Source organism: Rana temporaria, chromosome 1 (assembly GCF_905171775.1).
Source record: "Rana temporaria chromosome 1, aRanTem1.1, whole genome shotgun sequence".
NCBI classification, from domain to species: domain Eukaryota; kingdom Metazoa; phylum Chordata; class Amphibia; order Anura; family Ranidae; genus Rana; species Rana temporaria.
The window spans coordinates 69,622,224-69,638,093 of record NC_053489.1 but is presented as its reverse complement, the minus strand read 5'-3'; the positions used below and the strand labels follow the sequence as shown (position 1 = coordinate 69,638,093).

Below are 15,870 nucleotides of genomic sequence, written 5' to 3'. Positions count from 1 at the left end.
TATTTTACCCAGGCCCCTTCATTTTCTACTCAGCCACCCCTGTATATTGTAACCCCCCCCCCCATTACATATTTTACCCAACCCCCCTCATAATATACTCAGCCACCCCTGTATATTGCAACCCCCCCCCCCTTTACATATTTTACCCAGGCCCCTTCATTTTCTACTCAGCCACCCCTGTATATTGTAACCCCCCCCCCCCCCCCATTACATATTTTACCCAACCCCCCTCATAATCTACTCAGCCACCCCTGTATATTGTAACCCCCCCCCCCCCTTTACATATTTTACCCAACCCCATTCATATTATACTCAGCCCCCCTGTGCATTGTAGCCCTCTACATATTTTACCCAACCCCCCTCATACTATACTCAGCCCCCCTGTGCATTGTAAACCCCCCACCCCCCTTACATATTTTACCCAGCCCCCTTCCTCCCTTTATATTATACTCAGCCCCTTGTATATTGCCCCCCTCTCCCTTGAATATTGTAGCCAGGCCCCCCCTGTGTATTGTACCCAGCCCCCCACCCTGCTGAGATTAATGGGGGGGGGGGGGGTTCTCCGGCACACAGCGCCGTTTTTTCAAGGTCTGTTCTCAATGTCACCAGGTATTCACACGCCGGGGAGAGAGAGGACGGCGCGGTGGCGGCTTGGCTCCAGTAGATGGCGGCAGAGAGCAGCCGTCGCAGAGCCGCTAGAGCCGGGGCTCCGCACAGCAGCCGCAGCAGAGGAGAAGGCTGAGCTCCTGAAGGGCATCAGATGAGAGCAGCAGAGGAGAAGAGCTGAGCCCGATCTGCTTCTCTCTCTGCATCTCCCCCCCACTCCTTCCATCCATCCTCCCAGCATGGAGAGCAAACTCAACTCCTCCAGCAACAGCCGGGATGAGGGCAATAACGTCTTCCCGGGAAAAGCGGAGAAAAGTCTGACGGCCAGCAGCGCCAGCGTCAAGGAGCATGGCAACTCGGTGTGCTTCAAGGGGGACGGAGAGGAGCCCGGCGTCGGCTTCGAGGATGCCGAGGGACCCGGCCGGCCGTACGGCTTCATGCAGAGACAGTTCAGCTCTCTGCTCCAGCCCGGGGTCAACAAATTCTCCCTCCGCATGTTCGGGAGCCAGAAGGCGGTGGAGAAGGAGCAGGAGAGGGTCAAGACGGCCGGAGTCTGGATCATACACCCCTATAGTGACTTCAGGTAAACCAACCGGTCTCCTTCTATTGTCGGGTCACCCCCGACCACCCTACTCCAATTGTCGGGTCACCCCCGACCACCCTACTCCAATTGTCGGGTCACCCCCGACCACCCTTCTTCAATTGTTGGGTCACCCCCGAATACCCTTCTCCAATTGTCGGGTCACCCCCGACCACCCTACTCCAATAGTCAGGTCACCCCCGACCACCCTTCTCCAATTGTCGGGTCACCCCCGACCACCCTACTCCAATAGTCAGGTAACCCCCGACCACCCTTCTCCAATTGTCGGGTCACCCCCAACCACCCTTCACCCTTCTTCAATTGTCGGGTCACCCCCAACCACCCTTCTCCAATTGTCGGGTCACCCCCCAACCACCCTTCTCCAATTGTTGGGTCACCCACCACCCACCCTTCTCCAATTGTCGGGTCACCCCCAACCACCCTTAACCCTTCTTCAATTGTCGGGTCACCACCAACCACCCTTCTTCAATTGTCGGGTCACCCCCAACTACACTTCTTCAATTGTCGGGTCACCCCCAACCACCCTTCTAATATTGTCGGGTCACCTCCAACCTCCCTTCTCCAATTGTCGGGTCACCCCCAACCATCCTCTAATTGTCGGGTCACCCTCGACTACCCTTCTCCAATTGTCGGTTCACCCCCAACCAACCTTCTCCAATTGTTGGGTCACCCCCCCCCACCCCCACTACCTTCCTCCAATTATCGGGTCCCTCCAGGGTGGTACATGCCACAAGTAGTGTGCAATCCTGTACCTGCCTGGATGGCATTTGCAGTTTCCACCAGTCTGGATTGTATGCGGATGGATAGGGGCCACTACTATGGACTGTACTTGTGTGGATGGATGGGATCCAACTATTTGGATTGGCTATGTGTAGATAAATGGGGTCTACCTATCTGGATTGTATGTGGATGGGAACGATCAATGTGGATTGTACATGTGTGGAGGGATGGTGCTACCGATTTGGATTGTCTATGTGTGGATGAATGGGAACCACCAATATAGATTGCAGGTGTGTGGCTGGATAGAATTTGCCAATCTAGATTGTATGTGGATGGATGAGAGTCAACAATCTGGTTTGTCTGTGTGGGTAAAGGGAGTCTACCAATCTGTGTGGATGGCTGGTTTGTAAATGTGAGGATTGATGGGCTCCCAACAGTCTGGATTGTATGGGAACCACCAATAGGCATGGTCTTTATGTGGCTGGATGGGTTCATTCCTTCAGTCTTGATTTTCTATGTGTGGATGAATGGGTTCCTCCGGTCTTTTTTTTTCTATGTGTGGATGAATGGGTTCCTCCGGTCTTTTTTTTCTATGTGTGGATAGATGGGTGGGTTCCTCCGGTCTTTTTTTCTATGTGTGGATGAATGGGTTCCTCCGGTCTTTTTTTTCTATGTGTGGATGGATGGGTGGGTTCCACCGGTCTTTTTTTCTATGTGTGGATGGATGGGTGGGTTCCACCGGTCTTTTTTTCTATGTGTAGATGAATGGGTTCCTCCGGTCTTTTTTTCTATGTGTAGATGAATGGGTTCCTCCGGTCTTTTTTTCTATGTGTGGATGGATGGGTGGGTTCCTCCGGTCTTTTTTTCTATGTGTGGATGGATGGGTGGGTTCCACCGGTCTTTTTTTTTTATGTGTAGATCTCCAATTGTCGGGTCACCCCCGACCACCCTACTCCAATAGTCAGGTCACCCCCGACCACCCTTCTCCAATTGTCGGGTCACCCCCGACCACCCTACTCCAATAGTCAGGTCACCCCCGACCACCCTTCTCCAATTGTCGGGTCACCCCCAACCACCCTTCACCCTTCTTCAATTGTCGGGTCACCCCCCAACCACCCTTCTCCAATTGTCGGGTCACCCCCCAACCACCCTTCTCCAATTGTTGGGTCACCCACCACCCACCCTTCTCCAATTGTCGGGTTTTTTTTATATGTGTAGATGAATGGGTTCCTCCGGTCTTTTTTCTATGTGTGGATAGATGGGTGGGTTCCACCAGTCTTGATTGTCTCTGTGGATAGATGGGGTCCACCGGTCTGGATTGTCCTTGTGTGGATTGAGAGGGTCCACCTAAATAATGTCTACCAATCTGTTGTAGGCATGTGAATGTATGAGGTCCAACAATCTGGATTAAGCCTGTGGTGTTGGATAGGGTCTACTAATTTGGGGTTTTCTGGCTGGATGGGGCCCACCAATATGTGAATGAGTGAGGTCTACCAATATGGATTGTACATATATTGATCAATATGGGGGGCACCTATATAGATTGTCAATGCATGGATGGAGGAGATCTACCAAAATGGACTGTACATGTGTGGCTGGACAAGGTCTACTGATATTGATTGTACAGGTGTGGAAGGATGGGGCCACCAATATGGAGTATTTGTGTGGTGATGTATGGGCTCTACTTATCTGAGCTGATTTTGTGGATGGGGTCCACCAGTCTGGATTCTCTGTGTGGTAGATGGTCTCCACCAACCTGGATTGTCCATGTGTGGATTGAGAGGGTCTACTTATTTGGTTTGCACATGTGTGGATGGATGGGGTTCAACGTTCTGAATTGTATGCGTGTCTATGTATGGATGGATTTCTTCTAATCTGGACTGTGTGTGTCTATGGGTTCACTTAATGTAGAAAATCCTGCAACTTTGTGGCCAAATTTGAGAAACCCCCAACATATGTTTGTTAGGTTTCAGTCTTCAGTATTTATTTCACTATTTATTATTTACATTTTAAGCTGTTTCTTGGATCTGGTTGTGTTTTAGAATAGCTGTACTATGTATGGTTTATTTATTACAGGTATTTATGTTTATTACGCAGCACTTTACACACTATACATTCACATCAGTCCCTGCCCTCTAGGAGCTTTCAATCTAAAGTCCCCATCTCCCCTTCATGCATACACATACAAGGGCCAATGTTTTGGAAAGGTGCCAGTTCACATACCAGCATGTCTTTGGATGGTGGGTGGGTGGAGACCTACACAGGGAGAACACGTACTGTAAATGTACATTTAGTGTCCTGTCTGGAATTTAAACCAAAGATCAGTGTTGCAAGGCTAAACCACTACCCAGAGAAAACCAACATGAACACATGGACATGCAGACTCCATGCAGATTGTATCTATGCAGAAATTCAAACTAAGGACTCCAGTACTGCAAACCACTAAGCCACTGTGCCACCCTGTGTGCCCTAACAAAGTGTTAAATATATCAAGACTTGGGTGATACATTGTATGCTGATGCACTTTTTACAAAAGTTTAAAAAAAGAAAACTGTTCCTCAGTCTGTCCCCTAAACTTTTGTAAAAAGTGCATCAGCATACAATGTATCACCCAAGTCTTGATATGTTTAACACTTTGTTAGGGCACACAGGGTGGCACAGTGGCTTAGTGGTTTGCAGTACTGGAGTCCTTAGTTTGAATGTCTGCATGGATACAATCTGCATGGAGTTTGCATGTTCCTGTGTTCACGTTGGTTTTCTCTGGGTAATCCAGTTTGCTCTCACACTGCGTAGACATGCTGGTAGCTTAATTGGCTTTTATTCCGATTGCACTTGGCATATGTGTACAAACTGGCCATGCTAATGTTTAATCACATTCTTCTTCACATGCCAGTCCCAAACCCAAGCAATTAGGGATGGTTGAGAAAAGACCTGGCGACTTACCTCCTAAAAAGAATTGCCAAGAAAATTCGATAGAAAAGGCGCTCTAGTGCGTCAGACATGGTGTCTAGAGGGAAAGAAAGTTACCGCTCCAGGTGGATTGTGTTGGGATGATCAGTATGGTCTCAGAAGATCAAGGGTGCTGGCAATGCACAAGGCAACAAATGGAAAAAGAAAATATGGACAGCCGCACTCCAAAAAACCTTGATGGTTGTTTTTATTAAAAAAAGGAAAAATGCACTACAAGTCACAGCACACAACACGGGAGTAAAACGGCTGACTCGTTTCGCACTATAAATTAGTGCTTAATCATAGCTATGATTAAGCACTAATTTATAGCGCGAAACGCGTAAGCTGTTTTACTCCTGTGTTGTGTGCTGTGACCTGTAGTGCATTTTTCCTTTTTTTAAATAAAGACAACCATCAAGGTTTTTTGGAGTGCGGCTGTCCATATTTTCTTTTTCCACATGGTGTCTAGAGGACTGGCCCAAAGAATCGCTCAGAGTTGGATATGAACTAATATTTACATTTTGTCCAGGATAGACAGTGTGCACCTCTAATTTACAACTGATAATGAGATCTTCCAGCACAGCACAAACAGGGTTAATTACTATAAGCATACCCCCCGCCCCTTCTAAGCATTGCATTGAAGGGGAAAGATAGCTAGGAGTAAAAAAGTAAGCAGCAGTTTTTATTTTATTCTCTGCTATGTGAATGGGAACATGTAACAAATATAAAGTGTTATCCCAGTTTGGCTACAAAGTTATGTGAGGTCAGATGTGGCACTTTAGTGACTCGGGAAGAAGGTGGCACCCTTGTCTGGTTTATACGGCCTTTTGTTTTGGATTATATTGAGGATGTGATGCTCTTGTTTTTGTTTATTATTATTATTGAGTGTTGCTTTTTTCAGTGTTGCAGTTTCTTGAAAAATTGTATTTTGAAACATTCGAATGCTGTAGTCTCCTTTGGTATGTTCAGTGTTTAGACTGTGCGGAGGGTGCAATGCCTTTATTCCAAGTCTCAGCCTCTGGGCATAAAAAAAGTCACTTTCATAAACGACCCATATCTGCTGTGATTTATAGTCTCGCTGTGACCTTGAAACTAGACCATGCTGGTTGTAAGATTCATGTAGAAATGTCATACATATGACTGTATTGTAGATTTTATTTATAGTCCACAAGTGAATAGCAGCAAACACCTGCACATGTGTCGTCCTGAGCTCTGAAATATTAACAATGGGCAAAGTTAAAGTGGAGGTTCACCCGGAAATGTTAATTTTTAACATTAGATTGAGGCTCATTTTGTGAAGGGGAATCGGGTAGTTTTTTTTAAAAACGAAGCAGTACTTACCGTTTTAGAGAGCGATCTTTTCCGCCGCTTCCGGGTATGGGCTGTGGGACTGGGTGTTCCTATTTGATTGACAGGCTTCCGACGGTCGCGTCTATCGCGTCACGATTTTCCGAAAGTAGCCGAACGTCGGTGCGCAGGCGCCGTATAGAGCCGCACCGACGTTCGGCTTCTTTCGGCTAATCGTGACGCGATGTATGCGACCGTCGGAAGACTGTCAATCAAATAGGAACGCCCAGTCCCGAAGACCATACCCGAAAGCGGCGGAGAAGATCGCTCTCTAAAACGGTAAGTACAGCTTCGATTTAAAAAAAACTACCCGATTCCCCTTGACAAAATGATCCTCAATCTAATGTTAACATTTTTTTTTCGGGTGAACTCCCGCTTTAACACATGGTATAGAGTATGTATGTATGTATGTATGTATGTATGTATCTGCATCATCAGGATCTATGTATACATACAGTATGGATCCTCTTTCTCTATCTTTATCCTATATGTATCCACAGGATTTATCAATACAAAATCCATCTTTCATTCTGAATGTCTGTCTCTCTATGTATCCTGCAGAATCTATGGGGGAGATTTACTAAATCTGTACACACAGAATCTAATGCAGATCTGCATAGTAACCAATCGGCTTCCAGGTTTTATAGTGAAAGCCTAATTGAACAAGCTGAAGTTAGAAGCTGATTGGTCACTATGCACAGATGCACCAGATTTAGTAAATCTCCCCTATTATGTACATAGATTTTTATTCTCAATATCTGATACATTTCTAACTCAAGATACATAAGTATACTTCTTTATCATAATACACCTTTTCCACACTGGAAGCAGTAAAGACAGGCTATTAAAGCGGGAGTTCACCCAATTTTTTTTTTTAACATTAGATTGATGCTCATTTTGTCTAGGGGAATCGGGTGTTCTTTTTAAAATCGAAGCATTACTTACCGTTTTAGAGAGCGATCTTCTCCGCCACTTCTGGTATGGTCTTCGGGACTGGGCGTTCCTATTTGATCGACAGGCTTCCGACGGTCGCATACATCGCGTCACGAGTAGCCGAAAGAAGCCGAACGTCGGTGCGGCTCTATACCGCGCCTACGCACAGACGGATGACTACTTTCGGAAAATCGTGACGCGATGTATGCGACCGTCGGAAGCCTGTCAATCAAGTAGGAACGCCCAGTCCTGCAGCCCATACCCGGAAGCAGCGGAAAAGATCTATCTCTAAAACGGTAAGTACTGCTTCGATTGTAAAAAAAAACACCCGATTCCCCTTGACAAAACGAGCATCAATCTAATGTTAAAAATTAACTTTGTGGGTGAACCTCCACTTTAAGCTTTGGTTTTACCACCCCCTGGTCACCTGCCCAGTTCAGTCTGACAGGAACATACACGTGCCAAGCCTGATTTTTAACTTGGGGTGCAGACAGGAGGCACTGCCTGTTAAACTCCTTTTATTGAAGCCATTCTACTGCTATAAAAGTGAACGCTTCGCTTGCCGTTGCGATGGGGTCCCGCAATGTAAAATTGCCGTTCTGGCAATATAAAAAAAAAGTAAAAAAAAACTAAGGAGGAAAAAAAAAGACATTCAGGAGGTGGCAGTAGCGTTGCGCCACAGATGTGAACTGTCCCAATATCTTGTGTGCATCAACAGGGCTATCTGTCTGTATATCTATCAGCTGTGGGTATAGAATTGGGTATATGGGATTGTACGATATTTTTTATTTTATTTTTATGATTGAACTAGATGGACTTGTGTCTTTTTTTCAACCTGACTAACTATGCAACTATGTAACTCTATCTATCTTTGCTTCTGCCTTATCTATCGCAACAGGATCTATGCATACATGTGTGTTACCGCTCTTTATCTGATTATCTGTATTCACATATGTGTGTGTATATATCTATTTTTCTATTGTGTATTACAGTGATGTATGACATATTTATCTATCGTCATATTGTGTAATTCTATACTAAACATTAGCCTATTCCAATTCAGAGCTGGAGCTGATTGCACTGCCTGTGTACAAGGACACTATGGGGTTGATTTACTAAAACTGGAGAGAGCAAAATCTGGTGTAGCTCTGCATAGAAACCAATCAGCTTCCAGTTTTTTTTTTTTTTTTTTGTGAAAGCCTAATTGAACAAGTTGAAGATAGAAGCTGATTGGCTACCATGCACAGCTGCACCAGATTTTGCTCTCTCCAGTTTTAGTAAATCGGCTTCTATGAGAATAGGACATGCCAGTTTTTGGAGTGAGTTGTGGAATGAACCGATCAGAGCGCTCATTACCATGCAGTGCCTCAGGTGTGGTTTGGATGCTGTTGCTGTCCATGGTGCTGATCGGTCTCTGGCATGGGCTCCTGTCTGTACAGATCAGCTGCAGGGTTTATCATGGGGTTTAGAGGAGGAACTGTTCTGAAGGATTGCTTGAGAATTTAACTGTTGTGATACCAGAGAGGCCCATGATGTGTGTGTCAGACTGATGCAGCCACCACATCTAATGATTGGCACCCTGCAATATATTACATTTTTGGTTTTGGGTTAAATACCACTTCAAATTGATTGCTAAGGCACAACTGTGTTTTTTTTGTTTTTTGTTTTGTCTCTAGAAAGTGGCCTGTCTTTTTCTGATTGTTAATTTGCATTTTTATTATTAATATAATAATAATAATAATAATAATAATAATAATAATAATAATAATCAGGATTTATATAAAGCCAACAGTTTTTGCAATGTAAAGTGAGACAATACAGTTATAATACAACAAAATACAAGAGGGTTAGGGGGCCCTTCTCATGAGCACTTACAATCTATTATAATTATTATACAGGTTTTATATAGCGCCAACAGTTTGTGCAGCGCTTAACAAAATAAAGGAAGACATTACAGTTACATTACAATTTGGTACAAGAGGAATTAGAGGGCCCTGCTCATTAGAGCTTACAATCTAAAAAGGGAGGGTCAATTGATACAAAATGTAATAGCTGTGGGGGATGAGCTGATGGAGGAAGTAAAACAGTGTGAGGCCTAGTACACACGAGAGGATTTATCCGCGGATACGGTCCAGCGGACCGTTTCCGCGGATAAATCTTCTGGAGGATTTCAGCGGATTTGGATCCGATGGAGTGTACTCACCATAGGATCGAAATCCGCGCCGAAATCCCCTCGCGATGACGTGTCGCGCCGTCGCCGCGATGATGACGACGCTGACATATAAGGAATTCCACGCATGCGTCGAATCATTACGATGCATGCGGGGGATCCCTTCGGACGGATTGATCCGGTGAGTCTGTACAGACCAGCGGATCAATCCGTTGGGATCAATTCAAGCGGATAGATTTGTAGACATGTCTACAAATCTTTATCTGCTTGAATTGGGAAATTTCCGCGGATAAATATCCGCAGGAATGTACACACCATAGAATCTATCCGCTGAAACCGATCCGCTGAGATTTTTCAGCGGATGGATTCTATGGTGTGTACGGGGCCTGAGAAGTAGGATAGGCTTCTTTTAAAGTAGGGCCGAAAAAACTAATCAATTAATCGACAACTAATCGATTATGAAATGAATCGATTACAATTTTCATAATCGATTAATCGGCCAGTAACATAATGGGGTTAAAAAAACTAAAATGAGCCCTTTATAGTACAAAAAAGCATATCGCTACTGTAATTATTACTTTCACTGTTCCACAGTAAAAAAATTAACCCCTTACAGTAGCGATTATTTGCTTTTTTTTTTTTTTACTTATTTTTGTTTTTTTAACCTCATTATGTTACTAAACATCTCAGGCCGGGTCACACCTCTGTTTTTTGGTGCTTTTTGCAGAAACACACTACAGTTCATTTACATGTTTTCCTATTGGACACGTTCACATTCATGATTTTTTTTCAGCTGCTGCGGATTTGGAAAGGGCAAGGACTTTTTAACGCAAAGCGGTGCTATTGTTTTTTGGTTCAATATACTTCAATGGAGAAGCTGCAGAAAAGTATGTAATGGGTTTTTGTGGCAACTTGTGTTTTTTAATCTGCCCAACAACACATTGGGCCAAAAAAAAAAAAATGCAAATTTTTTTTTAAGGCTATTATCCGATTAATCGATTAATCAAAACAATAATCGGCCAACAAATCGATTATGAAAATAATCGTTAGTTGCAGCCCTACTTTAAAGAGAAGAGTTTTCAGGGATCGTCTAAATATGGATAGGTTAGATTGGGGTAGGGAGTTTCAAAGGATGGGAGAAGCTTTGGAGAAATCCTGGAGGCGAGCATGGGAGGAGGTGACAAGGGAGCTAGAGAGCAGGAGGTTATGGGAGGATCAAAGAGAGCGGCTTGGTTGGTATTTTTGGACTAGGTTAGTGATGTAGTTGGGGGCCGAGTTGTGGATGGCTTTGTAAATTATTGTTAGTACTTTGAATTGTATTCGTTGGGTGAGTGGGAGCCAGTGGAGGGAATGGCAGAGAGGGGTGGAGGACACTGAATGGTTAGTAAGGTAGTGGCATTCATAATGGACTGAAGGGGGGATAGTCTATGTAAAGGTATCCAATGAGGAGGGAGTTGCAGTAGTCGAGGCGAGAGATGAACAGGGAGTGAATTAAAAGCTTGGAGGTGTCATTAGTTGAAAAGGGGCGTATTCTGGAAATGTTGCAGAGGCAAGGCGGCATGATTTGGACAGGGATTGGATGTCGGCCTGAAAGGACAGTTCGGGAGTCTAAGGTTACCCCTATCACCCTGGCATGTGGGGACGGACTGATAGATGTGCCATTGATCTTGATAGAGAAGTCAGGGGAAGAAATAGATTCAGTTTGAGGAAGTGGTTTGACATCCAGGCTGATATGTCTGTTAGTAAATCAGTGATGCGTAAGGAGATTGATTGGGTGAGCTGAGGGGCAGAGAGATAGATTTGGGTGTCATCAGCATACAAATGGTAGTGGAAGCCATGGGAGGATATCAGCTGACCCAGGGAGGATGTGTAGATCGAGAATAGCAGAGGTCCAAGGACAGAACCTTGGGGGACCCCAACGGTAAGAGGAGTTGGAGTGGAGTTGTAAGTAACACTGAAAGTGCGGTGAGATAGGTGTCTAGTATCAACCTAGTATCTGCATTACTGAGTTTGACTCTGTTCATGCTGCATTTAAAAACGCACCTGGTGTAAAAGATTCTTAACCACTTTCCGAACCGCCACCGTAAATATACTGTTGTGCGGCATCCCGCGCAGGCACAGTTGCTTGCATTTACGTGATTGTGCTTGCTCTGGGTTAGGAGCACACAGAGCACCCCTCCTGCGGTCAACACAGCGGATTGCAGTTACTAGTAATCGGGTATCATGTGATCACTATGATTGGTCATGGCGATCACATTAAACCAATGTAAACAATCTGTCATGAATAGCTTTTCATTTATGAACAGCTTGTGATCTAGGATTGGCCCGCAGCAATCACATGGTACCTGGCTACCTGTACCAGGTGATTAGCTGTAGCCAGTTACAGATCACAATCAAAAGCAAGCTGTTCATGAATGGTTAACTCATTCTTAACAGCTAAAACAATTGCTTATACAGTGATCTTCTTCACTAATTAAGCAATTAAAAAAAAAAAATCCCCGGTCACCCCCAGAGTACAGTAAAACGCTTACCAACAAGCTGGGGGTATCCAGTTCCCAGGAGCAAAGAGAAGAGACTGAGGCCCCGTACACACGACCAGTTTGCTCGGCAGAATTCAGCTTCCGACCGAGTTCCTGGCTGAATTCTGCCGAGAAACCCGGCCGTGTGTACACTTTCGGCCGAGGAAGCCGACGAGGAGCTCGGCGAGGAAATAGAGAACATGTTCTCTATTTCCTCGTTGTTCAATGGGAGCTCTCGCCCCGCCGAGCTCCTCGGCGGCTTCAGTGCTGAACTGGCCGAGGAACTCGATGTGTTTGGCACGTCGAGTTCCTCGGCCGTGTGTACGAGGCCTAAGACATCTAAGTAAAAGAGGGGAACAAGCAAGAAGTAAACAGAAATATAAAAAGAAGGGAGGGGAGGGGGGGCAGGACACAAGGAGCCTATCCCTACTCCCTGACTATGGACCGCAGCCTGGGATTAAGGCAGCGTCCTGCTAAGAGCTTGGATGGCCAAGTGTCTATCTGTAGGCTTGTGAAAAAAGCAGTGTTTTCAAGCCTTTACGGAAGGCCATCAAGGAGGAGGATTATCGGAGCTGATGAGGGAGCTGATTCCAAAGAGAATTCCCCAGTGTTTGGAGCCGACGGCCACCCTTTGAAGCTAAGCGACTAGGTTGAATAATCGCTAACAGGGCGTCAGTTGAACAAAGCTCTCTGGGTGGACAGTAGTGTTGTGTCATATTCGATAAGTACATCGGGCCTAGTTGCCAATAGATCCGAAACACCAGACAGAGCCTTGAACTTGACCTGTTTTGCTATCGGGAGCCAGTGTAGATCCTTAAGCACCGGGGAGATGTGATTCCGCCTTGGGCAGTTTGTGACTAGTCTACCTGCATGGTTCTGTGTGATCTGCAACCGTTTTGTCCACTTCTGTGGGAGCCCTAGAAAGAATCAAAAATGATACCCAGATTTTTAACCTTATTAGCTGGAGTATTACTAACCTTAGATCGAAGCCCCCGATGCCGTCCTCGTCTCCCTCTCCAGCCGCAGCCATCTCTCCCAGAGGTTACTTCCGGGTATCGCCGCTCCGACGCTGTGATTGGCTGGAGCGGCGATGACGTCACTCCGTGCATGCACATGGGAGCTGTAAAAAATGACATTATCTGTTCTTAAAAACTGCATTTACAATGCACCTGCGCCGATGTCTACGGACATCGGTGTACACTTTTTGGCAAATATCTCCTAAACCGTGTAGATTTAGGAGATATTGCAAACACCTACAGGTAAGCCTGGAGGGTTTACAACCACTTTAAAGGCACCATTTTTTTTTATAAATCTCTTTATTATTTTTTTCTGAAAATATTCCATACAAAATATAAAACCATACATATACATTTACATATACATTTTCCATTTGCATTTATCTGCTCTCCTCTAGAGCCTCCATACACTTTAAATTCATCCCTTTATCTCACTCAATACCTTTACCTTTCCCTCTCTCCCTTCATTCAATGGTGTGGTTAACCTCCCCTTATTCCCCATTTATCCTGATGCTGTCATGGAATTCTCTATCCAGCTTGCCCATAGTCTCTCATATTTCTCTCCATGTCCTCTATTCCGATATGCCTCTCTATACAATGTCAAATTACTGTTTACCAAGTTTTTCCAGTGTACTACCGAGGGAGCTTCTGTGTTTTTCCAGTTTAGTACTATTGTCTTTCTGGCATAGAACAGTAGTAAACCTATCTGTGTTCTCCTTCCCACCGACATACTGTTTTCCCCTACCAATCCTAACAGGCAGATCTCTGCTTCTTGTTCCAATCTTATTGATATCACTATGGCAATCATTCTCAAGATCTCTCTCCAAAATACCACTATCTTTGGGCATAGCCAAAATATATGCATGAAATCTCCTGGGATGTCTGCACATCTCCAACAATTCTGAGGATTTGTCGGGGAAATCTTATGTAGCTTATATGGTGTATAATGGCTTCTATGTAGAATTTTAAATTGTATTAATTTATTTTGGATTGATACAAGTATCTGTAATGGAAACCTCCACACCTCCTCCCACCTCTCCGTTAAATTCGGGACATCCCTATGGCAGTTTTCCCTTAGTTTATTTGTGTCCGAAGATGTAATCTTCATTAAATACATATAATTTTTTTTCTTTTTTTTGCCATTTGCTCCAAACCTGATTCCATTAATTGCGGGGTCCCGTCTGGAAATTGGGCTAGTAAGGCATGGATAAGCTGCCTATACCTAAATGCATAGCTTTCCGGAATATTCCAAAGTTGTCTTATTTCTATGTATGAGAGAAACTTCTCCCCTTGTAATACTTGGGACAACTTCTTTATCCCATATCTAGTCCACGCCCCTGGATCCTGGATCGAATCCAGATGTGGTAACTCCGGGTTTCTCCATAATGGGGTATTTGGTGATAAGTTTGTTTTTAAATCTCCTTCTTTTCCTATAGTGGCTTTCCATATTTTTACTGTTGTCATCATTGCAGGGGTTAGATCTCGTCTAGTTTTGATCCCTCTATACAATAATCCCTGCAATGCCTCCACTGATTGGACCACTGCTGCTTCTAACATGGTAGCTGAATCATACCCCTCCGGGTTTAACCATCTCCCAGCCGTCACTAATTGTGTAGCCATATAATATTTATAAAAATCTGGAAAGGCCAGCCCTCCCTGTGCTTCCGGTCTCATCAGCGTTGTTCATTTAATTCTGGCTGGTTTATTTGCCCAAATAAATGTGGATAACATTCCATGTAGCTGCACAAAAAAATTCTTTGGCACCCACTGTGGAGAGTTCCTGAATAGATACAGAAACTTAGGTAGAATCTTAATTTTTACCAGATTTACGCGTCCTATTAGTGACAGGGGCAATGTCCCCCATATCTTTCATTTCCTCCCAAGCTCCTGTACCACTGGATCTAAGTTTAACCTTCAAAAATCCTCAACCTGTCTAGATATAATTATACCCAGATATTTAAATTCCGCCACCCATTTCAAGGGTATGTTTGGAGCAGCAGTTTCCTGTGCTCCTTGATCAATGGAGAATAATAGGGACTTGCCCCAATTTACTTTCAGCCCTGTAAATGGTGAGAATGCATTTAACAGCTTTAGAGCTCCCTCCAAAGACGGGCCTGCGTCTCTTAGAAACAGCAGCATATCGTCCGCATATAAGGCTACCCTCTCCTCCAGCCCCCCTACTCGGAGTCCCTTAATGTTTGGTGTGGTCCTTAGAGCCTCTGCCACTGGCTCTATTGCTATTGCAAATAGCGCTGGGGAGAGTGGGCAGCCCTGTCTCGTACCTCTATATAGCTGAAAAAAGGATGATCATTTTACTCCCAACTTAACTGCTGACATGGGTCTCCCGTAAATTATTTTGACCCACTTGATAAATCCTATCCTTCTAAGTATTTCCCACAGAAAAGGCCATTCAACTGTGTCGAAGGCCTTCTCTATGTCTAGGGAGGCCACTGTCCTGGAACCCTCCTGCATATGGTGGGTATGTATATTTGTGTAGAGCCTAAGTTAATATCTGTTGTTCTCTGTGGCATAAATCCTGTCTGGTCAGGGTCTATTATATTTCTGAGCAGGGGTTGTAATCTTAATGTTAGTATCTTCGTCAAGATTTTTAAATCAATGTTTAATAGCGCTATTGGCCTATATGATGAACACAATTTTGGATCTTTTGCTTCCTTGTGTATTAGTGTTATATGTGCTTCTCTCATTGAATCTGGGAGGGCCCCTTTCCTTAAAGCGGAGTTCCGTCCACAATTTCACTTTTTAAATATAAATACCCCATGTAATACACAAGCTTAATGTATTCTAGTAAAGTTAGTCTGTAAACGAAGGTCCGTTTTGTTAGGTTGTTACAGCATTTAGACACTTTATAAAATAGAAATTGACTGGGGCCATCTTAAGTGTGGGCATCATGAATCCAGACTGTATGACTTCCTGGATTTCAGTTTTGCAGATCTCGCACATGCTCAGTGCTGCACAAGCAGTGTAATAGGTTTCAGATCAGGTTTCAGC

The 15,870-nt window shown here is 44.5% G+C and overlaps 1 protein-coding gene across 1 annotated transcript in view; it reads left to right on the top strand.

The window, feature by feature from the left end:
* The first annotated feature begins 673 nt into the window (after positions 1–673).
* HCN1 (hyperpolarization activated cyclic nucleotide gated potassium channel 1) overlaps positions 674–15,870 on the top strand; it is a 581,473-nt gene continuing 566,276 nt past the window's right edge. The window contains exon 1 of the mRNA XM_040339190.1: positions 674–1,189. Coding sequence (XP_040195124.1) covers positions 846–1,189 — 344 coding nt within the window. The 5' untranslated portion in view covers positions 674–845. The remainder of the gene's footprint in view (positions 1,190–15,870) is intronic.